Source organism: Lithobates pipiens, unplaced genomic scaffold (genome assembly GCF_037356315.1).
Source record: "Lithobates pipiens isolate NorthernLeopardFrog02 unplaced genomic scaffold, aLitPip1_a1.2 Scaffold_10, whole genome shotgun sequence".
Lineage (NCBI taxonomy): Eukaryota > Metazoa > Chordata > Amphibia > Anura > Ranidae > Lithobates > Lithobates pipiens.
In genome coordinates this window covers 24634645-24662385 of record NW_027507686.1, presented here as the reverse complement: position 1 = coordinate 24662385, position 27741 = coordinate 24634645, and the positions used below count along the sequence as shown (strand labels likewise).

At 42.9% G+C, this 27741-nt stretch overlaps 1 protein-coding gene across 1 annotated transcript; it reads right to left on the bottom strand.

Annotated features, from left to right (window-relative positions):
• Nucleotides 1-36: 36 nt before the first annotated feature.
• Nucleotides 37-27002, bottom strand: LSM14A (LSM14A mRNA processing body assembly factor). Its single transcript, XM_077452799.1, has 10 exons — nucleotides 26741-27002; nucleotides 24904-25067; nucleotides 23170-23296; nucleotides 20846-20965; nucleotides 14066-14245; nucleotides 13874-13951; nucleotides 12444-12632; nucleotides 9444-9597; nucleotides 8374-8617; nucleotides 37-6731 (listed from the first exon to the last, which is right to left on the bottom strand). The coding sequence occupies exons 1-10, from the start codon at nucleotides 26859-26861 to the stop codon at nucleotides 6708-6710; spliced, it is 1401 nt and encodes a 466-aa protein (XP_077308925.1). The 5' UTR covers nucleotides 26862-27002; the 3' UTR covers nucleotides 37-6707.
• Between the last annotated feature and the right edge of the window lie 739 nt (nucleotides 27003-27741).

Sequence of the window (27741 nt, the reverse complement as noted above, 5' to 3'; positions counted from 1 at the left end):
ACTAGTAATAATTAATAGTTATTCAAACACATTGCATGTAATTGATTCAGGAAACATTTCAATTTATTGGGTTTTAGTTCCACTTTAATAGAGACTTATGGATAACCACTCTAACGGGCATTTTTACACTGATCAGCTGCAAAAACGCATAAGCATGAATGTTACCATGTTTGCAGTGCAGTTTTAGAGGACATGACTCAAAAACCGCACCAAAAAACACATCACAGGCAAGTTTTTGCCCCCATTTCCATTGCTTCCAATGGGAAGATGCCTTTTTTTTTTTTTAGATCCACAAACAAGATTTTTTATTTTTTTTCTACCGCAACAAAAGATCGCCGCCCCAGTGTGAACACATTCATCGATTTTAAAAAGGGAATCATTTTTTTCTTGAGCTTTTTATTTTTTTTAAACGCAAAAGCACTTTAAAAACCTCTTCAGGGTAAAAGGGTCCTTAAGTTGTTTTTGTCCCACAATTTGAAAGCAGCAGGTCCGATCACATTTGCAACTTTTTGCTTTTGAGCAGTGCTGCATTAGGATGCAAGAGGCAGCATACAATAACGAGCCTCGCCTACATGTGCTCTTCAAGTACCAATTTTTCCCCCGGTGGAAAAGGTTTCGATTTTCTTTCATGGGAAATTAATAAAAGTTGACATTTATTGTCCCCTTAAATAGTTGGATCAGGTCAAGTTAGCCCAAGCCAACTATTTACTGCACTTGCTGAGCCTTCCCTACATACATTATACAGCACCATGTCCAGCAGCGAGACGAGGCCTTACCATCTCACTACCAGAACAAGATAAGTTGGGCTGAGCTCTGCTCAGCTATTCACATGAAGCTTTATATTCTATGAACGAATATGAGCTTCCTCTGGTTGGCCGAGGCAGGTGAATGATGTCAATTATTCCCAGAACCACAAAGCTGCCTATGAATGTCTGAACAGCACTCAGCCTGACCATTTTGTTCCGGGAAGTCCCTAACCCACTGCCAAAACACAGCACTGTGTATTTTATGTAGCGGAGGCTATGCACACTTCATACAGCATGCCCAGCAAGCACACCAGATACTGCAATAAATTGTTTGGGCCTTACCATTTTTTTTTTTAAATAAAAAAAAAAAAAAACATTAAAATGTTGATGTTAGGCTTGAGGCCATGTTCACATTGGTCCAATTCGACATACGTTTTGACATGTCAAATCAGAGAATATTGCCAGCAACGTCACTGTCCAAATCAGTGGAACGCCGATTTTGCTACACAGTAACTGATTCCCAAAAGTAGTTCCTGCACTAATTTTGGCAACTTCAGGGGCGATTTCAATAGATATCTGTGCATGAACGTGTTGCGATTTCAAACCCGCATTTAGTGTGAACCTAGACTTAAAGACAGAAGAAATTCTGTGTCAAATGCAAACATTTCATATACAGTGACTGGGAACAGCTAGAAGCTGCACCTACAGACCACCCACTACAGCATGTAGTAATACATTTTATAAATTAGGAACAGTTAATCATCAAGTGGATTATACTTCACTGCCCTGACTTTAGATTCAGTTTTGCCAGAAAAATAGGATCTGCCTTATAGAAACCTAAAAAACTATAGAAGCCATGCCAATCAAACTTTGTTTTTCAACATGCTATGCTGTCATGAATGTTGGTAGCAATAGTCAGCCACTGTCTGTAATCCATTGCACACAAAAGTAGTATACCTGTAGTACCCTGTCGCATATATAAGACCTGACTAGTCTGTAAAAGTATATATCTGGGCAAGATAAAAAACAAAAACCACGCACTGTAGTCACAGAAAATTGCATGCCAGAATTTCACTAAGCTGCAAACTTCCTGTTGTGAGCTGACAACACTACACTGATAGCCCAAGCAATGTTTTCAAACCCTGCCCAGTTCTCCTCTGGATTAAAAGAGCATATCCCCCCCCTTATGACCACCCAACACGTGGTGGCTTTAACGCCCATTCGAGTTGCTGGGTGGCCAACATTTGTGCCGAGACTAGCACAACCAGCCAGCAGGACAGACTTTTAGTCATGTGACTACTGACAGTGGTCACAATTGTCACTATCCTTACCTCAGGCATTCAGAACTGTTTAAACAAGGGACACTGATGGGCAGTGCAGCAGTGGCAACATTGTACTATATTTTTCTGTATTTTTTTTTACCTGCAGCATATTTAATATGTCAAAACAAAGAAAAATGCCATGCTTTACTGAGAGTTAGGTGGCCAATCATAGCCGCTATCCCTCCCTCAGGCATGCAGAATGATTTAAAAAAAAAGGGACACTGGGGTGGGCAAGGAGGGGTTATAAGGGGGAGGTGGTTTGTAGTCCAGGTGGGGGAGAATTAGGGCAGGGCTGATAACTCTGCTGGGAATTTCAGTGCAGCAGTGCCAATGTCAGTTACTGCAGGAATTAGGATCGCTTTGATCTCTGGCAGGTATTTTTTTTTTTTCACATGACAAAACATGGAGGAAAAATGCCATGTATTGCTGAGATGTATTATTTTGTTTGGTTATTTTGCCTTAAGGTACAATTTAATAAAATACGTTAGGAGACCAATCATAGCAAACAGTGGTCTTGTGGCTGAACATAGCTGCCAACAATTTTTTTTGCAGGAGCACGTCTAAAAAGAAATGACAGGAATCCGATTCCACAATATCATGCTTTTTTTCCCCACTGCAGATCAAGCAAGGTTATTTGAAGGTAGGTTTCAAGTACAGCTGTCCTTATTTAAAGTGCCATTTCCCCTTGCTTTGCTACCTTATACATTTACACTGTTATCTGGGAAGAGTAGTCTGTTATTGTCCCTTTGGTAGGGAGGACAGATTTTGTCACCAGAGTGGCCCATTACTGAAGTCCCACAATAGAAGGCAGGCTTTGCCACAAGAGACTTTAAACCTAAAAAATTGGGAAAACCCAACAGCTGTTCTAATCTTTCAACACCATCAAAAACTAAAAATAAATGCTGGCTTTAGATGGACTTTAATATAAACCTGTGCCCAGATCACACACACACACACACATTACATTTACAGATCGTGAACAAGCAGTAAAATAATATTAAAAACTCAATCTCTGCCTCTATGAGCATTGGGGAGAAACTAATCATTAAATATTACAACACAGACATTGAAATCTTAGTTTTTCTTCCCATTACTTTTACTGCTTGTTGAATATGTAAATAGTTTACAGCCCACAGTCAAGTGCACTTTAAAAACAGATTTTAATTGCTCAAGCCCCCTGAACGCTACAGATGCATACTTATCGCAACAGGACAGCCACAACTCAATTATGTCCTACACCACAAGTCTTCACTGTCCTGGTCATGCCTGTGTAATACAGTTCCAATGACTTTGATGAGACCGTCTGCAGCTCCATAGAAGTCCACAAGGAAATAACGCACAGGTGCCTCCAGGACAGTGAAAACTTGGACGTACACAAAACAGAACTGCGTCCATCAGAGAACTTGCAGCACACCTAGCATTGCAGTATTTCCTGTCCTGGCCACACATCAGTGCCCCACAGAACTCAACGGGGCTGTGTCCCAAGGCCATAGAAGCCTGCGGCCTGTAATGCACAGTGGCAGTGAAGACTTGCTGTGCTGGATGTTAAATGCGGTCCTAGACGTGCCTGTACATCAGTGTCCCACAGAATTCGATGGGGCTGTCCCGAGGCCATAGAAGGTCCCATAGAAGCCTGCAGGCTGCAATCCACATGGGCAGCCAGGACAGTGAAGACATAATAACCACAGCTACTGGATCAATGTAATTATGCATCCATGGAGGGGGGGTAGTGGGTTAATTTAGGTCATGGGAACAGGGGGGGGGATAAGTGCACTTTTTTTTTTTAAAGTGCCCTTAACGGTCAGAAAGACTGGTTAAACTTGGTGACTTGCTAGGCTGACTGAAGGGAAAAAGAACAAAAAGCCATCAAGGCCAATGCCTTTAAAACCCTATGTGGCAGAGGCATTTTCTATATTTAGCAGAACAAGCTACCTTTAATCACAGGGTAAGGTGAGAAGTAAGCTCTTGCCACATTAAAAAAAAAATATACATATATCTGCACTGCGTGACTTCAAAAACATTACAACTCTGATGAGAAAGCTGTCACTTTCAACATCGTTGATATGATGGCATCCAAGTGCTTTATACAACGAAACTCTAAGTGCCGATCACTGGCCTACATAAGGATAAAAGCCTGTGTTCCACCACAAGCAGTGGTTTTCAATTTACAGCAGTGGGCAAAGCTACCTTAAGTACTTCATTTTGCGCCGGCAAAATCACTTTTAGCATTTAAACAAAAAAACAAAAACACACAATAAAGCAACAAATGAAAGTTTAAAATCCTACTAACATCTTTGGATCCCTTTATTTTATTGTTTTGTAGAACTAATACACAAAATGCCTCTTTTATAAGCAAATCTTGTGAGGGAGCAAAAAAAAAAAAAAATATATATAATACAGGAGGCACCCAAACAGGATAATGTAAAGGTGTTGGCAGACCATTTGTGTCTTGTACTGTCTACACCAACTGATGAATTGTGCTCTATAAAAACGTATGCTGCTCAAAAACGAGCTAAACTTCCACTCGGGTCTAGAAAATACTTTTCAGAAGCTGGAAAACTAAATCTTACGTCAAACCCCACACCTCTGGGCACCACAAAAAAAAAAATTTAAAAGCAGTTTTTGCTCCCCTAGAACTGCAAAGGACAAATGCTTGTCAAGTCTATGGATAGAGTAATAAGCTGTAAGAGCTCATAGACATTGGTGCCTGGGGGATATAAACCTTCCCGCATGAGCCACCAGGTTTTGCAAACAGCCATCAAGACGGAAAATAAAAATAAAAAGCCCTTTACAGATGTACACTGGAATTTGTGTAAAAACGCAGATGTGTTTGGATGCATGACCCCGGGTGCAGATAGTCTCCATCCAGAGGCATATATCCATTATGCATGCACGTGTGCATAAAAGTGCTGGCATATACCTGTATGTGCAGTTGCGTTTTTTTTTTTGTTTTTAGGTGGCTGTAGGCATCAGGAAAATGCTTGGCTCCCGGTACCCGTACACGATGCCCGATACTTACCGCATTCCTTGCTCTGGCAGGCTTCCTCCACACCACAGCTGGTCCCCCACTGCCTTTTCTAAGGCACGCCAACTGACGCTTTATCATTGTATACAATGCAGGGCCAATAGTCCTGCATTGCACGTGGGGATGGTGAGAGCCCGCTCACAGCCCAGAGTGTGGCAGACAAGAGGCGAGCGCCAAAAGGAATGATGCAAGTATCTCATTCCTATACTTAGAGCATTTAACGTGTGGGGAAGGGGCACTACAACGTTTTTTATTTTTTTAATCCTGGAGCTTTAAATGTCAAACTAAAAAACAAACCTTTTCCTCGTAATCTGCCACAATTCTTTTAGTTAGCCATCCACATACACCGCAGAGAACTCTAGAAAACCAGCTTGTCCTTTCATGGATTATGTAATCAATTTTGAAAAAAAAAAAAAAAAAAAACCCCCACACACACAACCTTTTCCACAAGGATCCAACAGCCATAAACGGCATCATTCAGAACCAAATATGGCTCCCGCAGCGGTGCCATTATCCTCGGCAAGGATGCCATCATATTTACCGACATAATACAACTCATCAACTATTGAACTTGTGACATCACTGAGAGCCGAAGTTCCTCCATGGCACCTCTAGATCTTAGAAGCCATGCAAGATTGGATCAGAAAAAAAACCCCCAAAAAAATAAAAAAAATTGGGGGCAGCCGGTCCCAGGCAGGCTACCTCTGAATTGTGCACAATTTACGAACAAAGCCAAAGACTAATAAATTTTAAACATTATGACACTTCAAAATATGCATCGCATCTCTGCCTATAGAAAAAGACAAGTATACATCTAATGGAAGCGTTACAAAAAGACAAACTAGAATTGGCCCATAACAATATCAATTGTACACCCCATTAGATGTGCTGAATACAAAAAGGTATTGTTTTCCTCCATTTTTTTACAGCTATACAAAGCTCTGTTTCTTTGGCAGTGGGAATATAATGCAATCTTGCAGCTATAGAAAACTGTCATTTGACTTAGAAACTGTACTAAGGTTTTTTTTTTTTTGTTTTTCTCTTTACAACATCCAACTAACATGTGCTGCTATCTGGTGCGTGACCTCACAAGGGTCAGACTAGGATAACAAGCAGTAATGACAACGCTCTTACCCATCATACACAGAGAATATACAAAAAAAGGATAAAAACCTCACAGTATCAACGGCATTCTGGGTAGATGCTCGCAGCGACTACACAATACAAAGTGTTGAAAAGGAAAAAATAAAAAACCTCCCGTTTTCATCACTGCGTTTTTCATATTCTGTTAAACTATACATACCAAAAAAAACCTCAGTCTATCTCAAATATGCTTAATGCTCAACATATTTCAAAGTTGCCCTGTCTTATTTTCTTTCAGAACTGCTGAGCACGCATCAGTCCTTTAGTGTTGCAGGGGTCACAAACAACGCAAGGGGGAGGAAAAAAAAAAAAAAAAGTTCTGGTAGGACCCTGCGGCACTGAAGTTCCGTCCGGTAGTCACGATTGAAGTGCTGGTGACAACTATACGGCAAGTTTAACCTCATTCTTCACAAAGACTGAAAACATCTTCCTGGGACTGTAAATGGTAAAAATAGAGAGCTTCATCTGCAACTAAGCAGCCACTTTGTTGTCTTTCTGCAGGAAAAGAGAAAACAAAAAAAAAGTCAAGTCAAAATATATTAGAGATGTATAGAGGCTTCTTTGATGCAAAATAGACCTTTGTAAATCATATATATATATATATATATATATATATATATATATATATATATATATATATATATATCTATATATCTCTCTCTCTTTTGTATTCTCACACACACTCTAGATACAGAGTGATATTCCATGAATATGATATGTTGTATATGCCAAGGTGATAAAGCAGAAGTCATAATTACAACTTGCTCTCATCTGCAATCCCCTCCCTTATACATACCACTCACTGACGGCATCCAAAGCAGTTCTATCCACGAGGGGTAGATATGAAACCTGGTGACACCACTAGCACATACCCATTGTTCTTACATTCAGGGCAAGAGCCCCCTGCCGAAGTGCCCAGAGCACCCCCCCCCCCTCCCAATGTGCCCTCATCTGCCCCAGACACTGGTTCTCAATCTTACTTCCTGAAACCACATATGAATAGCAAAATCAAAGGGGTTGAAAAAAAAAAATCTCTTAAAAAAGCAATAGTAAACGTTTGACTTTAAAAAAAAAAAAAATCCTACCGCCTGCAGGGAAATGCCATAATGTGTTAAACTGTATGATTGAATCAGTTCGGATATCACTGTTTTACTAACCCAACAGCTTATTCTAAATAGGAAACCTTTGCTTTATTTGCAAATATTAAATATTCTACCAGCGAGAACAAGGCCTTACATTTAAAGAGCACCTGTCATTTTAGATCCATTATGGCAGCACCTTTTAGCAGGCTTCCACTCACCTGCTGCCGCCACGTCCCTCACCTTGTTGTGTCACTGCTGCATCACCAGCCGTCCCGTTAAATGTGAATGGGACTCACTGTTGGTGAATCAACAGCAGGTCAGAGGAGGAGCCGCTGCAAGACAGATGACAGTTGCTCTTTAAAATTTATGTTGCTTATTTAAAAACATTCTAGAGAACTTCCTCTTGAATAGGCAAAGTGAAAGTATCTTTAATAAGTGCACTTCCAGCACGGATTCTGACTTTTACCGGCTTTCTAATAATAATAATAATAAAAATAAAATAAACACACACACACACACACACACACACACGTGCAAGGAGTATCTGTTGTGCTGATAAACAATTTTTGAACACAAGGGCCTCCAATTTGAAATTTGTTTGTACTCGTCCTTCCTTCAGAAGCTGCTCCCAGAAACCAGAGGGAGCTAAAGAAAAAAAAAAAAAAAAAAAGAAGAAGGAGGAAGAGGTGGTACAACATTTCTATTGGGATATATGAACATTTCCCATCAGTTCTCCTTAAGCTCCCTCATGTGGAGAGGCTGGGAGAAGGAAAATAAATAAATAAAATGGAAAATGATTTAGGCGTGACGGTTACAGGGGGAAAAACTTTATACATATTAATGGCCTTCGGATGTTCAACAAGCTCATGGAGTAAGGATCCATAGTGTAAGAAAAATTCTGCAATTCTCCCCATTCCATCAAATATGCCCTCAAGGGCCAAAACATCCCCTAGTATTAGCCAACTTAATGAAAACGTATGATGCAGCGTATAAAATTGGCACCAAGAGAGGATATCTTCTGTCACACAAGATCCCTTGAAATACTCTTCACTCACCCTGTATTCATAGTCTGTAAATTCCCTTCCCCCACGCCCTCCTCTGTAGCCTCCACGGAAACCTCTAGGTGCCCCAAAACCCCCGCCTCCTGGGGGGCCTCTCCTCTCGCCTCGCCCTCTTCCACCACGGTAGCCCATGTTCCCTCCTCGACCTCTGAAACCGCCACGACCTCTGGAGCGCAAAGGAACACCAAATGTCTCAACATTAATTCGTCGCTCCTCAGCCCACGTTGACCTTCGATCTCTGAAGAGGGGGGGGGAGGAGAGAATAAATAAATAAAATATTTAGCATATATTACAAGTATACACACACACACGTTTGCAGATACTACACTTAAAAACAGAAAACAATTAACACTTTGGAATTTATTTTTTATTTTTTTCTTTACACACAAGACATGTAGCAGAATACATTTTGGCCTAAATTTATGAAGGCATTTGATTTTAGTCGATATGTTTTTGAACAGAAAGTAGAAAACATTGGTTTCTTTCAGTCTTTTGTGTGGGGGGGGGGGGGGCTAGTCATGAAGGGGGTAAAACCTTCCAGAGCTTAAAGTGTTACTAAAGCCAGGACCACTATATCTGGTCTCCCTCAGTACATGGAAATGGAATTTTAGTGAAATATAAACTGCTAAAAAACCTCATCAGAAGTATATAGAAGTCTTGTGATTTCTGTTTCTGGTAAAAGCTTGTAGGAGGAGTTTTCCTACTGCACAGAGCCCTCCAATCAGGATCCAGGGCTCCTGACCCTCTGTCTGGGACACACTAGCAATACAAACCAAACTGAGCATATGCTGCTTGACTCCAGTAACTGTCTTAGCCAGACCTCTTTTTGAGTCAGTGGAAGAGGATCTGTGCATACAGGATCAAACAGTTTTTTTTTAACCACAATGTAGAGGATTAACCCCTTAAGTTCCACAGCGAGTATAACAAGCATGCTTTACTACATATACACACACACACACACACCGATTTTACTGTTGTGGGTTTAGTATTACTTCAAGTGGTTACAGCAGCGACTGACCAATGAAAATTCCACCCGTGAAGAGCAGATACAGCTTAGTCATTACCTGTTATCATCACAAGAGATGTTGTCAAAGAAAGATTTGGTTTTATCATAGTAACAAGGCACCTCTTCCTCTTCTGTGGTTCCTTCACTGGTCTGCATGTCCACTCCAGAGTCTCCTTTGTCCTCCCCATTAACTGGCTTCTCCACTTTGTCATCTGGAAAAACACACAAACACAGGACACGTTTGCACAGGGTAAACAGTCAAACATAAATTTCTAGATGTTATGGCACAAACTTTGCAAGAGGCCCATTTAAACTTTTTAAGGCCTGGTCAATGCAGGTACTTTTTTGTAAGTCAAAACAGTATTTTTGCTATTAACCACTTTGTGCCCAGGCCAATTCTGACATTTCTCTCCTACATGTAAAATTCATATTTTTTTTTGCTAGAAAATTACATAGAACTACAAAACTTTTTTTTTTTTTTTTTAGCAAAGACCCTAGAGAATACAATGGTGGTTGTTGCACCTTTTTTATCTCACACGGTATTTGCACAGCAATTTCTCAAACACATTTTCTTCAGAAACAAAAAACAAACAGTTTCATGCTAAAAAAAATAAAAAGAGAAGTAAAGTTAGTCCAATTTTTTCACGCTTCAAAATTGTACGCGCTCGTGGAATGGCGCCAAACTGGTTTTTAAAAATCCCCATAGGCGACACTTGCAATTTTTTTTACTTGTTACATGTTTTGCGTTACAGAGGAGGTCTAGGGCTAGAATTATTGCTCTCGCTCTAACGTTCACGGAGATACCTCACAGGTGTGGTTTGCACACCGTTTTCTCAAGTGGGCGGGACTTACATATGCATTTCGCTTCTTCGTATGAGCTCACAGGGACAAGGGCGCTTAAAATTTTCTTGTGGTGCAGGGAATCGCCGGCTGAAAATGCCGATATCTGAATGATGTCTGTAGCCTCAGGCATCATTCAGATATAACCCTGGTAAATCAAGGCCGTCCCAGGACGTCCACCCAGCGCGAAGTGGTTAAATTAGAACCGCCAAACCTATATTTTACTATAATTATTAAAATTATATATTAAACAGAGGCCCTAGAGAATAAAATAGTGCATTTTGCAATTTGACACGGTAATGCAAAAGACACAATAGAATACCCAGTTGCTTTGTAGAATACCAAAGATGATACGCCGAGTAAATGGATACCCAGTTACACAGGTCTGCTGCTGGAATTATTGCTCTTGCATTAAGTTAGCGAGGATACCTCACATATATAGAGCACACACAGTTTACATATGCGTTTTCCTTTGCACGCAAGCACAGGGGAGGGGGAGGGGGAATGTAACAAATGTTTTGTTTTGTTTTTTTATTTATTTTCACACTGTCGCTTTACTTTTATTGTTAGTACAAGGAATGCAAGCATCTCTTGTGATAATAAGCAGCGACAGGTCTATTAGACCCACAATCTGCCCTGGAAGCTTCAGGTTAAACCCAGATCAGTTGGAGCCAAAGCCAGTAAACAAAACACTGAGGCCCTGTTCACACCTATGCGAATTAGATGCGGCTTAAACTGCATCCAATTCGCAGGGCATTTCAAAATACATTAATTTTAATGAGGCTGGTTCACATATCTGCGGTGCATTAACACTCTGCACTGCACAAAAAACATGTGCGTTTTCTAGGCAGTGCGGTCCAGCTCAGGTGCGAATTCAGGCCCATTATCTTCTATGGGTACGCATCTGATTCGCAGATGTGTTCTTTGGTGAACAGGATAAAATACTGATACAATCCTGAGCTGATGCTGATCAAAAACTGACATAAAACTGAACAACTGAGTTTTCTCTTCGCAGGGAAACCTGAGCTTCAATTGAGCCCAGGCTAAATCAGGAACAAAACACACACCACTGTCGCTTCCGATTTCGTATACCATAGAGATGATCAGGGACATTCAACTCTATGGTAAGCGGCAGAGGGGAGAGCCTGGAGAGGCACCGGGATGACCCCGGCCAATGCCCAATTAGCTGATAAAATTGCTTTTACATGAAAGCCGACCGTCTCCTGAAAAAAATAAAAAATATGGGCCGATGCCTGTAGCTGCAGGAGCATGAGGAAGTCACGTGACCAGCGACAACTAAATCGGGCAGAGCCTGCGACGTCACTTTCAGTGCCCGATACCCAGAAGAAAGCTTGTGCAATAAGGATCACTGATGTTATAAAACTGTATTCTTTATTCAAATGTGCCAAACATGAATGTATTTTAATAAAGTGTTTTATATAACTATACTGTGCAATGAGAGGATTTCTTTTATGTATTTTTATGTATTTGAGCTGTTTCTGTGGTGTGGAGCAAGCCCCTTAACCACTTAAGGACCGAGCCCCTGAGATTTGTTGTTTACAGGTTCAAAAAACATTTGGTCTTGCTAGAAAATAAAATTATATTTATATATTCTTTTTATGTTTGGGGGTTCGAACACCCATGAGAATAAAATGGAGGTCGTTGCAATACTTTGTCACACTGTATATTTTTCTTATAAGAGCACTTTTTTTTTTATTTATTTTTTTATTTTTTAGAAGAAAAAAAAAAAAAAAAAAACCCAAACAAAACTAGTAAAAGGATGTTTTTTTTTTCTTTTGTTTTTTTTTGCCGAAAGATAATGTTTCGCTGAGTAAATCGATACCAAACATGTCATGCTTAAAAATTGCACCCACTCGCGAAATGGTGACAAACATCTACTCGATAGAGATATTTTTCATTCTTTATCTCCGAGAGCACTTTTACTACTACTTCTATCCATCATATTCATTTCATCAGATGATACAACTTTATTATTACCTATACGTTTAAGGGAGCAGCACACTTTTTTTTTTTTTTTTTTTTTTTAGACTACAATCCAAGTATACATCTTCAAAAGGTACATACATATTAAAAATAAATAAAAAAAGCATTTATATATGCACACACACACTAGCCATCTATATGTCATACATAAAAATCTGTGCAGGTTAGTCTTCCCCAAATTGTAAGCTTACTGGAGAGCCACACATTTACTCACCTTTTATTTTTAACTTGTTGTGAAACTCCTTGTCAATTTCTTCTTTGTTGAATTGTGCGTTGGCGCTTTCAAAGTCAAAGTCCTTCTCAAATTTCATGGGACCATCTCGTCTGACGTTAAATCTCCCTCGGCCCCCTCTATGACCACCGCGACTTCTCCTGGGCTGGGATGTGCTTGATGCTGCAGGGGCTTTGGAGGAACAAATCGCATGGTGTAAAAAAAAAAAAATAAAAAAAAAAAAAAACAAACACACACACACACACCACTCCAATTTGCCTCCATGTACAGTTATACTCAAAATCCTCTAGTTTGTGCCCTAATCTCTAACTGTAGATCCAGTTTCTCCAAGTTAAGCGCTATCCATTTCCCCACTACCAAAAAAGTAACACACAGAGTTTATTGCCATTAATAGGGGAGGGAAAAGGCTGCAAGTTGAATATAACAAGATACCCTGGTTCAGGGGCCTCTCTAGAAGCACAAATGGTTGATCTAAGTACTTGCGCTCATTTAAAATGCATTTCCCAATAGCCACAAATTATATAAAGTCATTTGCACCAAATGTTTTTAGAAACATGTTTTACTTTGGGAATATAGTATCAACTTACTGCTTTACAGCCTGTGCAAAAAGAAGAGCTGTGGGAAGGACCGATCAGGCCCCACTTACTACAGGCTGCCTGCAGAAAACTACAGGAGTGGGTTTAGACCAGACCAGCTGCACAAGGAGAGAGCAGCAGTGAGCGGTCTTTATTGTAGTAAGCTCCTGCACTGAGGCAAAGTCTCACACTGGATTACTGCACAGATCTGGAAGAAACATACAAAGCTCACCAAGATTTAAAAATCACACAAGTCTCTTGTATTTACACTTAGTATGTATTTGCTTAGACCACATTGAGTTTAACCACTTATTTACCAGGTACTTTTAACCCCTTCCTGCCCAGGCCAATTTTCAGCTTTCAGTGGTCACACTGTCTTGCAACACTGTACCCATATGAATTAATCTTTTTTTTTCCCACACAAAGAGCTTTTTTGTGGTATTTTATTCACCACCGGGTTTTTTATTTTTGCTAAATAAACGAAAAGACCAAAAACCATAGTTTGTTATAAAATTTTGCAAACAGGTCATTTTTCTCCTTCACTGGTGGGCACTGATGAGGCAGCATGGATTATCAGTGCAGATGTCTTTCACACAAGCCGGCTATCGGCTCTCCTCACGCCGTCAGTGTAAAAAAACAGCTTGTGTTTACATCATAATCTGTCATTGGACACAGCTGATCATGTAGTAAAGGGCCTCTGTGATTGGCACGTTACCAGTCACAGGAGGATGTCATGACGCCGTTTGGCTATAGCATGGTCAGCAAGTAATTAAAACCCACATTTTCGCTTTCAAGAGAAAAACTAGTTTTCCCAAGTGTACGAAAGTCCATTCTTACCCATCTGCCTCCTGCTGGGGTCTTGCCTGTCATTCCTGAGCATGTCTGCCTCGGCTCTTGCTGCCTTTTGTGCCTCGCCTAGACAATAAAAATACACAAAACATAAGACATCTGTACACTGTAAAACAAGGATATGAAAGACAAAAAAAAAAAAAAAAAAAAAAAAAAAAAAAGGAGAGAGCTGGTGCTCACTTTTCCTTTGCTCTGAACTTTCCATGGCCTTTTGTATTGTGGATGGCAGAGACCTGGAAGGAACTGGACTCCTCCTGCCCACAGCAGCCGCCACAACTGGTTGAACAGTCGATGCCGTCTGGACCCCTTGTTCGATGGTTGGGCTCTTCCGTAACGAATCTAGCAGAGGACTCACACGACCTACAGACAGACAAAAAGGTAACAAATTACCAAAAAAAGAATACGGCAGAGTGTGCGTAGGTTCAATGAAGACTTGACAGGAAAGTGATTCATGTGCACTGACCAACTTTTCCAGCTTACGGGCCCCATGTGCAAACTTTATCTGCTATAGCAGAATGTGAAGATGGCAGAAATTACAGGGAACCAATACATGTATCTAAAAAGGTAACTTTTTTTTGAGTTTGTGGCGAGGGGCAAGAACTTCCTGCAGACTGCGAAAGATCCCATCATTGCAGTTTCTCTGCCACTTCCCTCTACCTCAGCATTCTTGTATATTGATTTGAGTATAGCGCATTACAATGGCTGCAGCTGGCAAAAGTGACAATATAAAGGCTGATGCTTTTATGGGCACTGAAAAAAAAAAAAAAAAAAAAAGAGAACATCCCAGTATTCTAGGGCTTTTTTTTTTTTTTTTTTTTTTAATTCAAGTTTAATAAAAAAGGCATACAGTAGAAAAGAATGACATTGACAATGCCAAGTCACCACACAGACAAGCATGGTCCAACAAACTTCAGAGAACAGCCTAACAAACTCCTGACTAAATTCAAAGAAACCTCCCCCAACAACCCAAAGCTCAGTTCACTCATAACCGTTTTATCCGGAGAAACTAACTGATCATTTACCTCCAGCAGTAAAATTTCTTCATTTATAGCAGTGATGGCAAACCTTGGCACCCCAGATGATTTGGAACTACATTTCCCATGATGCTCAACTACACTGCAGAGTGCATGAGCATCATGGGAAATGTAGTTCCAAAACATCTGGGGTGCCAAGGTTCGCCATCACTGATCTATAGCAACCGAAAACCCAGAGAATCAGAGGAGCGCAACTTCCACTTCAGGGTGGAGGTCCGCTTTAAGTAGAGTGCCCGTGACAGAACCAATTCCTCCACCAGGCCCAGTAAAACATATTCAGAGGTAATCCAAAAAAATTTGGATCTGGGGACACCCCCAGAAGACATGGTCGGCAGCCGCCAGGCGAAAAGGAATACCTCCAGCAGACCGCTGGGGCAGACGGATAAACAGAGGCCAATCTGGCTGGTGTATAATACATTTTGTGTAAAAAATTTGAAGTACATCAGTCTATCTCTAGCAGAAACAAGATGCAAAAAAGGGGTGGTTCTACATGTCACCCCACTCCTACACTTCAATGTCAGACACCTCAGCTTCCCAACGTTCCCTATTATGGCCAACGTTCTCTTTTTAAATATTTATAAGTTACAGAAAACGTTTTAGGAAGCGCCTCAACCACGAGCAGGTTTTCTAAACCAAAAGGAAGGGACTCAATGTTCTTGTCCCTAAACTGGGCCTAAAAAGCACGACGAAGTTGTAGGAACCTGAAATAATACGAGTTTGGAAGGTCATGTCTATTCTTGAGCTGATCAAAGGTTAACGATTCCCCATCCCTAGTAATATCCTTAAGGAGTTGGATTCCTTTAATCACCCACATCATGGGATTCATCCACAAACGAGTTAAGGGAGAAAAGCACAGATGATTGGGACAAGCCAACCTGACCGCTACATCCCAAGCTTTAATAGTGGCTTTCATAGCCAAGGGGAAGATCAGACTTGGGACCTCTATAGATGGCCAAACACAGGCACTTGTACGACCCCAACTGAGCCGCCTCCAATACTGTAGCTGAATCCCCATCATCTGAAGTCAACCAACGATGGGCAAACACCACTCGACTTGCTAGATATTTCTGCCAATCCGGCAAGACTAGACTCCCCTGACCCTATGGCTCCTGCAATACCTTTAGCCCTATTCTGGGTGGTTTACAGGCCCATCGAAATTAATTCCATCCAGTTTTTTTGAAAGGGGTTTAGGAATCCCAAGTGAGTGCATTAAAGTAAAAAAAATAAAATAAAAAATAAAATAAAATGACCATCAAGGACAAGGGAAGCCTCTGCCAAGCCTGGACTTTAAGGTCACTAGGGGCAACAGGTTAAGGGTCATAATTAGCGACATTTGCTGTGACTTTAACTCCCAATTATGTAAAGGAAGAGACCCACCGCAGCAGCAGGTTAGGGTCCACCACCTCCCTGGCCCCTTCGTCCAATGGCAAGATAAACGACTTGTTACAGTAAACTTTAAAAACCAGAGAAAGTAGTAAAGTTATTCATAATGTTCAGTGACGCTTTTAGCAATTCCCCCTGGGTTTCTAAGGAACAGCAAGTCACCTGCATAAAGTGCCAGGCATCAATTTAGCCTTCCTACTCATAGTTCATCACGGGGAGGTAGAGATCAAGTGCAACTGCTAGTGGCTCCATCAGGAGAGGACAGAGGACACCCCTGCCCACTGAAAAGAAAGGGGAAGTAGAGATGCTCAGTCGTATCGCTAACCCTAGATTTACTATACAATAAAGAGATCCATTGTCGGAAGACCAAACCGAAGCCCATCCTCTCCAGTACTCCAAGCATATACTGCCAAGCGTCTGAATCAAACCTTTTTTTCGACGTTGATTGCCACTATAATTCTAGTGGGAGGAGAGAAAAAAAAAAAAAGGATTGGGAGGTTGTAGGTGTGTAAAAAGTCTTCGTAAATTTGTGTCTGTAGATCTACCATGCATAAAGCCCGTCTGGTTAATATCTACCAGGGAGGTAATAAACCCAGCAAGCCTATACGCCAACACTTTTGCCATTATTTTTAAATCATTGTTTAAAAGGGCAATGGGTCGGTATGGATGAACATTTCAGTCTTAGTCAGCCTTTAACAATAAAATCATATATACCTCTAGCATCGAATCCAGAAGCCTTTGCCGTTACAAGCAATGCTGTAAGAGAATTAAGTCTAGGAGCCAGCACATTCAAGCAAGTTTTGTAAAAAAGTCAGCAGGGAAACCATCTGGCCCGGGGGCCTTATGTGGAGGAAAAGCAAAAATAGCCGATACCATTTCTTTAGTTGTGATCTTGGCATCCAAAGCAACCCCATCTGCATCGGACAATCTCGAGAGAACAATATCCTCCAGTAGTGTATCCAAGGGCACACTTCAGGATAGGTGCATATAGGGATGAAAAGAAATCCATAAATTCAGCCATTATAAACAGAAGAGTCACTGGCTAAATCCCCACTCTTACATCTGATGACTGGAATATTCGTTATCTGATTATAATCGGCCATCAGCATTGCTAATAATTTACCATTTTTTTTTTATCACCTTCTGAAAATAAAGATTTAGCCCTATGACCAGCCTCCGTATAAGCCAAGTTTGTGAAATGTAGGGAGAGGAAACGCCTGGCCTCCAGCAGAGACTAAAAAGGCAGTATCCAAAGGGTGACCAGCATGTTCCTCCGCACAATCCCTTTCTTGTAACAAAAAGGATCTCAGCATTCTGTTCGACCTGCACCTTCTTAATAGCAAGTATGCACTTCTCTCGAACCGCTGCTTTAAATGCATCCTATACTATAGGAGGGTCCTGCAGACGCCTCAGTTGACCAGCAAGAGGCAATTGAGTCCTGTAGATAAGATGATTCCTGATAATTTTCTAACCAGCCAGGAGAAAGTCTCCATCCCCTTGTCCTCCTCTCCACAAAGGAGGGTTAAGGAAAGAAAGCAGATGATCGGATATGCCCCCAGCAATATTCAATCTCGTGTATAAATGCCAACTAGGCTGAATTGCAAAATCTATCCTAGCCGACGAGTGATGAGACACAGGGAGGAGCAAGTAGCATATATTGGTGGGGTTCCTTGAATGCCACATCTCAGTCAACCCGGTCACCGAAGCACAGTAAATATGATCAACAGACCCCATCCAACCCGGATTGGAGGAGGAGTCCAATGCATCCAGAATAGCATTGATGTCATCCATCATTATCAATGGAAGGTGAACAAAAGGGGCCAACCTAGATCATACAATAATTGAACGTTAAAAAACGGCGGGGGGGGTAATGAAACAAACATTCACAAGCAACAGTTTGCGATAGTAGATATCCAAAGCCACAGCTACACAACGTCCCGCCGGGCCAGAGAACACCTGGCGGATAGAACAAGGAATAGCCTTACCGACAGGAAACCTCTAGCAAAAAGGTAGAAAACGTAGCATGAAAGGCTCTTTGTATCCAAGGCCTACGCAGAGCAAGTACCCCGTTACCATTCAGGTGCATCTCCTGCAGGAGGACAACACGCAGCCTAGATTGCTCAAGATACTGGAACGCTAAAGCCCCTTTTGAATTATTTAACCCTCTAACATTCCGAGACACCAATCTGATTGGGTTAGCCATGAAAGTGCAATTAAAATACTGTAAACCAGGAGAACAAGTGCAGTATCATATACAGCGTTAAAGTGTTGTCAGAAATAGATGAACAATGCCACACATAACTGGTGCTAAAATTCCCAAGCGAGCCGAGCTAAAACAATCCCCATCTGCCATTATACCAGAACCAAAAAAGTAAACAAAGTCCGACATGCAGCTTAGTCCCAAACACGAACAAAAAGCAGTACTGGAAGTTCAACCGTAGGTCCAACTGTTTGACAGATCATGATATCATTGTGATTCCACAGGAAGCCCCACTTAAAGGAGCACTTCAAAACAGACTGTCAGAAGAAGTAAGAAACTGGATAACTAGACATCTAGCACCATCTAGTGATACATAGCAAGTATGACATCAGACTCAAAGTTGTAATAAGAGAGCAAAATGAAAGCTGGGGTCATTGCAAGCAGCAGCATAGTGTAAGCCCAGGAAAAGGCACAACAGATGCAAGGATATAAAGAGGCATGCAGCCCCAGGATCTATCAGGTTGTAGTGTAAAACAAAACAGATCACAGCCCAAAAGACATTCAGGGATTCCTGTCAAGCCAGTCACAAGCCTGAAGCGGGTTATCAAAAAAATTCACAGCTCCTTTATATTGAACGCAAAGCCTACTGGGATAAAGCATGCTGTACTGTTATATCCTTAGCTCTCAACCTTTTCCAATTAAAGGAACGCTTTTTTTTCTGGGTTTCAGCAGAGAAGTCAGGGAAAATCATCACTCGGGCGTTCTCATAACGCAGCTCCTGGCGTTTCCTGGATTCTGTAAAAATCATGTTCCGTTCTTTACAATTCAGGAATCTGTCCAAAACTGGCAGAGGGAATGCACCGGGGGGGGGGGCTAGAAGACGAAGAACTGTTCAGCAAACGTGGTGGGCTTAGCCCCTTCAACACCCCCTCTGGTAGCCCCACCGCCCTCACATTATTCCTCCTCTGCCCTATGTTGTAGTGATCTCACCATATCTTCAAGCTTGGATAATTGAGAGCCATCTTCCACTTCAGATATACTGTCCTCTGCTGTAGTGAGCTGGCCACGGATATTATCCAAGTCATGCCTTATGAGCATTCCTTCAGTGGCTAGATGGTCTATGGTTACCATCACTGCAGCCTTGTTGGCATCGATAACCTCGAAGATGGCTGTGATCCCCCCGACCAGTCACGTTCTCCATTCTCTTGGATATCTGGGGAGAAGGCAAGATGGCAGAGCCTTGTCCAGATCGGGTCTTCCGCTGATCTTTCTGTGCCTGGTGGCAGAGTTTGGATACTGACGTTTTCAGGTCCAGGATGTTGCAGACGTGATCCGGTACCTCCAGCGCTGAAAACCAGGCAGGAAAGCTCAGAAAAAAAAGAAATATGTTTACAGGTGAGATGTAGAGCTAGAGCTCAAATACCAGGATTCTTCAGAAGGGGAGGTGGAGTTCTCAGCTAAGCAAACATTTACTTTCTGGGATTTCAGAAAGTAAATGTTCAATTAACCATCTGCCCTTACTCAAGACGGCAAGAAATGCTAGGGTGGTGTCTTTCAAAGTGATTTCTTAGCAAAATAAAGTATGGAGACATGGATTGGGGGGGTGAAAGATAACCATCCAAAAGATAAAGCTGGGCACAGTTGGATTGAAAGTTGACCACGCCAGCAGGAACCAGTCATGTTTTGATCTCTCTATGGGCAGGCTGGTTATACTGAAGTCGATCCATCCATCGATCAATACAACCAGGCTGTTGGTTTTGTGCCATCGCTGGAGGCAATAGCCGCAACATTCACTGTTGAGAGGCCATCTGAGCAATTTTCCTTCATCTCCCGGTTGAAGAAAATTGCATAATCTATGGTCTACCCAAGTACAGCAAGGACCGGGAGGGTGGGGAGGGTGTATGGCGTTAGTGCACTTTCATACTGCAGCGACTCTCAAACATTGGTGGTAAATAACCACCAAAAAAAAATAATAATAGCATGCACACAGAAGATTAACTTGCAGCGAATGTTTCTTTATAAAGTATACACCCCAAGTATATTTTGCGACTAATAATTTGGCTGCTGGAGTATAAATGTATTCACCCTTACCAATCAAAGGTGGAGGAGTGTTTTCCCACTAGCATGCAATAAAACGCTTGTGAGCATATGCCTGACCTATGTAAATATCATATACAAGAAGTGGAAAGCAAATCATGGCAAAAATCAGTTTAGGAAAAAGCTGGCCTATAAATACGACCAAAAAAAAAAAAAAAAAAAAAATAAAAAAAAAAAAAAAAGATAAAAAGTTTAAAAATCTACTCCATTAAAGTCAAACAAAAATAACTGAAAATAGCCATTTACCCTGTGACAATTGTGTTTTTTGGGTTCTTGTGTCTTGGTTAAAGGAGGGCATGGTGCTGGATGAGCCTAGAGAAGTACTAGATGCCGAGTCTGCACCAAATGAGCTCAATGCGCTTCCAGCTAGTGAGAAAAAAGGAAAAAAAATTAAAAATACATTTAAACCAGTTCAAATGCTACAACATACTGTCCAAATACAAAACATTAGATGCCTACGACCAAAAATATTTTAAATAACGTATCTGGTAGAGGGAAGGTATGACATTTGTATGAATTGATTAACTCTGCTAGTACTGAATTTAAATCCCACTTAAGCAAAATGGTTCATATTTAAAGCTAAAATGTAATATACCTAGAATACCTTCCCAGGCATTCAAATGATTATATTGTGGAGATGAAAGTTTGTAGACAATGAAAAGCAATTGGCCTCAATACATAAGAGGACTTGCCACAAGTGTGGGAAATATGTTAAGGCTGGAGTTAAGCTTTAATCTCTTCCCACCTACAGTACGCATATACACTGCCTCACTGGACTGGGCTTTTTTCCCCGTGGGGTTGCATATATAAGATTATTTGTCTTTGTGGCGCATGGCACGCTCCCAGCATAGAAACCATGGTCTTACCGGGAGTCCTGGGTCCTGTATTAAAGCGGGAGTAAACCCAGTTTCAAAAAAAACTTACATTCCCAGCATGCCAGAAATACTAACTTTCACATTGGTTGTGCTCTCAACCAAATTTTCAAACCATCCACTGCCCGATTTCATAACTGATCACATGTGCAGCATTATGGCAGTTGAAGAATCATTAGAGGCGAAGATGGCAGCTTTCCTGACTGAGAATTATAGAAGGGTTTACTTCCACTTTAAGGATCGGGGATCCAGAACGCCTGAATCCAGGTCATCTGATCGCTGTGAGAGCATCTGATTGGCTATCACAGTGATCAGTCACTGAAGCCTGCCCCTGTATTTCTCTCGCTCTCTCTATGGAAGGTGGAGATACATAAAAAAAAAAAAATAAATACCTAGATCAAGGTTTGATCTGGGTCAGTGTCAGGGTAAGAGTTTGGGGAAAGTAAGGGTGAAAAGGTCAAGGCCAATATATTTTGGGCAGGATAAAAAAAAAAAAAAAAAAAAAAAACTTTTTTTTTTTTTTTTTTAGGTAGGAAAACACAAACAAAACATGCACACCATAAATTAATGGCTTGCCGACTGCCAACCGCAGATATACTGTGGTGGGTCAACAGACAGCGGGGGCATGAGCTGATTGGACAGAGGACGGGGGGGGGGGGGGGGGGGGGGGTCGCAGAGAACCCGATGTCCGGCAGCCACCCGTGATCGCTCCCCAGAGAGGCAGATCGGCGTTCTGATAGGGACAATAGCGATCTTGTTTTCCTGCTAAGCAGGAACATGGATCTGTCTTCATCCAGTCAGACCATCCCCCACACAGTAAGCAAACACCAACTAGGGACACAATTAACCCTTTGATCGCCCCCCAATGTTAACCTCTTCCCTGCCAGTGTCATTAGTACAGTAACAGTGCATATTTTTAGAACTGATCACTAATGACACTGGTTCCCACAAAAAAAAAAAAAAAAAAAAAAAAAAGTCAGATAGGTGTCCGATTTGGCTGCTGCAATGTCCAGTCCTGCTAAAAATGTGCCGATCGCAGTCATTACTAGTAAAAATTAAATAAGTATGCCATAAAAATATCCCATAGTTTGTATACGTGATCGCTTTTGCGCAAGCCAATCAATATACGCTTGTGATTTTTTTTTAACCAAAAATACGTAGCAGAATACATATTGGCCTAAAATTGATGAAGAAATTCATTTAAAAAAAAAAAAAAAAACGTTATTAAACCCCAACACACAAATTGTCACCCTTTTAGTTTATAGCGCAAAAAATAAACGCAGAGGTGATCAAATACCACCAAAAGAAAGCTCTATTTGTGCGAAAAAGTACATCAATTTTATTTGGGTACAGCATCGCACGACCATGCAATTGTTAGTTAAAAGTAATGCAGTGCTGTATCGCAAAAATGGGCCTGGTCAAGAAGGGGGGGGGGGGGGTAAAACCTTCCGAGGCTGGTTAAACTATGGTTTCTGAGCTGTACTATGGGTACATACAACAACGAACACACACACACACACGTGGTAATGCTGCGATCGTCAGGAGAATTTATTTTGATGGAAGGTTATGGTAGTAACAAGAAATATACAGCTAAAACCCCCCCAAAAAATTTTTACATTTTTATCACCATCTTGGGCTACAGTTTTAATTTCAATAATAAAATGAAGAAAAAAAAAAGCAAATAAAAACCATGCATACCAACAGCTCCAAACTGCTGAGGCATCAGAGGGCCTGAGTTGAATTGGCTGTACGCCGGCATCCTACTGAAAGGAGCGTAGGAGCTTGCAGTCTGAAAGGAGGAGGTCACAGAGGATCCTAGTGAAGACTGGAGAGAAAAAAAAACAAAAGAACAACTAAAAAGTGTGTCTGGGCAAAAATATCTCAGCAATACATGCACACTTCCACACAAACCGTGGTGTGTTGCGATTCCGTTTGAACGCCACTGCAATGCAGTACTACAGTAGTAGCAGGCAACACAGCAGTGCACCAAAACACATGTGGTATGACAAAAACGCATGAAAATGATCTCCCCTTACATCCTATGTTACTGTTCACATTAGTGCAGTGCGTTTTTAAAAGTCCTCCACGGTGCATCTTTGGGGCGCTTTTTAAAAAGCACACCTTCCACTGTAGTCAAGAAAACCATAAAACACATTAAAAGATGTATGGGAAACTTTGTTGAATCATTAATCGGTCCAGTGCTTGCATCTGTTCCCCCCGCCAGGATGAACACTGAAAACTGAGCGATCAAACATAGTTGATTACTCAGTTCTCCCAGAGCAGAGAGCTAGTCAGTGTCAGTCACTGCTCTGAACACCCTCCCCCCAGTTTGCTCACTGGAACCCTGGACGGGGCGGGGGAGCAGTCGGCTTTGCCTATAATTCTTTAAAAAGTACATACCAAGTTTAAGCGCATCAGTGTGAAAGGGCCCTTAAAGTGATTGTGTAAAGTCTCCTATGCAATGCTTTGGAGACCCCTGCTCTAAAACATTCCCCTCTGCTCGTTATTTTGATGTGAACTTGAAAATGCAAAACTCTGCTAAACACCACTTTTTTTGCTCGTTTGAGTGTTAGGCGTGATCTCCTCTCAAAAATCATGATTCTGAAGTTTTGTTTTTTGTGTCTTCCTCTGAAAAATATGCCTGTAAACTCCCTAATGTGCATGAACAACAGGCCGAGGGAGAAAAACAAAAATACAAAACACATAAAAGCAACATTTTTTTTGTATGCCCAGAGTGCATGGTCCCCATTAGGCCCCTTTCACACTGGGGTGGTATTCAGGTGTTACAGCGCTAAAAATAGCGCCTGAAAAAAACCGGCCCCTTTAACTCCAGTGTGAAAGCCGGAGGGCTTTCACACTGGAGCGATGCGCTGGCAGGACGGTGAAAAGGTCCTGCTAGCCGCATCTTTGGAGCGGTGAAGGAGCGGTGTATTCACCGCTCCTACCCATTGAAATCAATGGGACACCGCGGCAATACCGCCGGCAAAGCGCCGCTTTGCGGGCAGGGTTAACTCTTTTTCGGCCGCTAGCGGGGGTTAAAACCACCCCGCTAGCGCCCGCAGACCGCCGCTAAAACGACGGTAAAGCGCCGCTAAAAATAGCGGCGCTTTACCGCCGACGCTGCTCCCGCCCCAGTGTGAAAGCAGCCTTAGGGAAAGGCTTTCAATGCTCTATTTAAGACCCTAAAAGATAGCAAACAGCAAGTAAGTTGTTAAAGATGACATCCTGGTTTAAGAAAAAGACTAAAGAAAATGCTAGATGGTATCTTGTTGATGAGTCAGGGCCAATGCTTACCCTCTATACATGCCTTCGTGTAAACATAGCGCCCTCACTGAAAACATGCTGCAGTTTCCTTCCACACCAGGCACAAAACCAAACAGCTATTTGGCGACATGACAAGCAGCCAGCAATGGACAGATAGGATGCACATACCTGGACTATGGCCGGATCTTGAGGCAAGGAGCATTGCGGCTTCGGAGGTTCGCACACAGTCAGGTCTTTGATATCGCTCCCCCGGAATATGATGTATTCAAACACTTCATCTCGAGGAGCTACAGGCCGCTCCGTTGGCCGATCCTCAGTTCCAAAAGAACGAACTGGAACAAAAAAATAAAAATAAAATAAAGAAAAACACCATTTGTGAGCAGAAAAAGAAACACATGGCCAGCTGTTTACTAACAAAGCCATGTGATCACCACGTCATAGCTGATCAGGAACCATGCTGACTGACTCACAATCTATAGTAGACATGGACGATTAGCAATTACTTCCTATGCAGCGGTCTGGAGATTTGAAAGCCAGCGCTTCTTCCCCCAATTTCCTTGGGGCTTCAGGACAGATCAGAGTGATGCTGATTGGTCCCATGCTGCCACGTGACCGCTTTGACTAATCTGAATCACTGATCTGCTCTGGAAGCCCTAAGGCAGCAGTGGTGACCATCTCCAGTGCGCATGCTCGGAAACAAGTCGCGGCTCATCCAGTGACGTCACTGCGTCTGACGCCGCGCTCAAAGCCATGCTGTGTTCCAGAATCTGTTTGGGACGGGGAGCACAGATTGGGGGGGGCTGTGGGAGGACGAGGACTCCTACAGGGGCCATTACCGTAGCATGCGATCTCCTCCCCGCGGATCGGACATATGGCGGCGTGAGCGGAGTTCTGTCATCCGGGCTTACTAGTTTTCCCAATGATTGCCTTCCCTTTGGGATTCCAATGAGTGTATATTATGGGATGTCTGGTTGTAGCGATTCCTGGAGATGAGGCTGCTTTCTTCCATTGTAGAAGTGATCTTTAGTGACATTATCTCCCCTCCAATAGATCAGGAGTGATGACAGTTCTACACACTCCTCTCCTCTGGACAGTCAGGGGAGGGGCAGGCGCACATCATGCCCCCCACAACTCTCACCCTTAAGGGGGAGGGCGCACGTCAACCCCCCCCATTTCCACCCTTGGGGGAGGAGCAGGCGCACATAAATCTCCAACTCACTCTTGGGGGAGGGGCAGGTACAAGACCCCCCCCCTACAAGACCCCCCCATTTCCACCCTTGGGGGAGGGGCAGGCGCACAAACCCCTCTTAGGTGAGGGGCAGGTACAAGACCACCGCCCCTCAGGGCAGGCGCACGTCAATCCCCCCCATCACCCTTGGGGGGGGGGGCAGGTACAAGTCAAAACACCCCCCCAATTTCCACCAGGGGGGTGAGGGGCTGTGCAGGTCAACAACTCCCCACTTTCCACCATTGGGAGAGGGGCAGGCGCACATCAATCGTCCTCAACTCACCCTTGGGGGAGGGGCAGGTACGAGTCCACCCCCCATTTCCACCCTTGGGGCAGACACACGTCAATCCCACCCTTGGGGGAAGGGCAGGTACAAATGAACCCCCCCCCCGATTTCCACAGGGGGGCCTGGTAGCACATCAGACACCCCCCCCTCTCACCCTTGGGGGAGGGGCAGACATACTATCCTGAATCTCACAATTGGGGGTGGGGGAGGGGCAGAGACACAATATACCCCAACTCTCACATCTGGGGGAGGGGTAGAGACCCAAATGCCCCCCGTCAATGTCGGGCTTCCCGGCACCCCCCCTGTATATAGAGATGGGATGCTGACACTCGGGGTCCCCCCCTCACTGTCACCTCCATCTGAGGGAGAACTACAAGTCCCAGCACAGCCCGCCCGGCACCTCACACAGGCATGCGGGCCTCCATTGTAGGCTGTGAAGGGCTCCAACAGGCCGCTCTTCCCCTCTGGGGGGTCCGGACCCCTCTGCGTACCTTTGGCCAGGGCCACAGTGGAGTTCTCGGTGTCGATGGTGTACAGGATCCCCTCATATCGGATCTCCGCCTTAGAGATGAGGCTGATCTTACTGCCGATGTACGGCGTCCCCCCGCTCATGGTGTCTCCCTGGCTGGATGGATACGGATTGAGATTCAGCCCTGGATGAGAAGTTCTCTTCCTTCCTCTCAGCTCTGCTGGACGCGGGCCTAATCTAACATGGCCGCCACAGCCTTCATCTTCCTGCGCGGGGCACGACGGGAAAGCGCGGCTGCTGCGCTGTCTTCTCGCGAGAGCTGGGCCGCCATTGGCTGGCAAAGCGTCGTCATCGGGCTGCCAACCACGCGGCGCGTCATTGTCTCCATGGCAACCGGTCCGTCAGCGCTGAGGTGGTCAGATTAGGCGACCAAAACACCTGAGAAAGGTGTGTACACCCAGGGGGAGCGGGTGGGCGTGGGGATACTGAACCTTTATGTATAAAGTTATTTGTATGAAAAAAAAAAGTTATTTGAGAATGTATAAAGAGAGCCTGTCTGTGGATGGGAGATGTGGGCGATAGCAGTCATTACTATTGTCAGCAATGGGCTAAATGGCCAAAACTGCCCCCAAACTGGGGTAAAATGGTTCAGCATTGGACTACATTTCTGGCACTTGCCTACGTTGCATACAACTGTCCAACAATGATGCAAATGACCAATATTGAGAAAAAAATGTCAAACAATGGCAGAAATAATAAATACTGAGGTAAAATTGTCCAATAATTGGTTAAATAACCAGAACTGAGGTACATGTGCCCAGCACTCGAGGAAAATAATCAGAACTGAGGTACATTTGTCCAGCACTTGGTAAATAACCAGAACTGAGGTACATGTGCCCAGAACTCGAGTAAATAATCAGAACTGAGGTACATTTGCCCAGCACTTGGTAAATAAGCAGAACTGAGGTACATGTGCCCAGCACTCAGGTAAATAACCAGAACAGAAGTACACGTGCCCAGCAC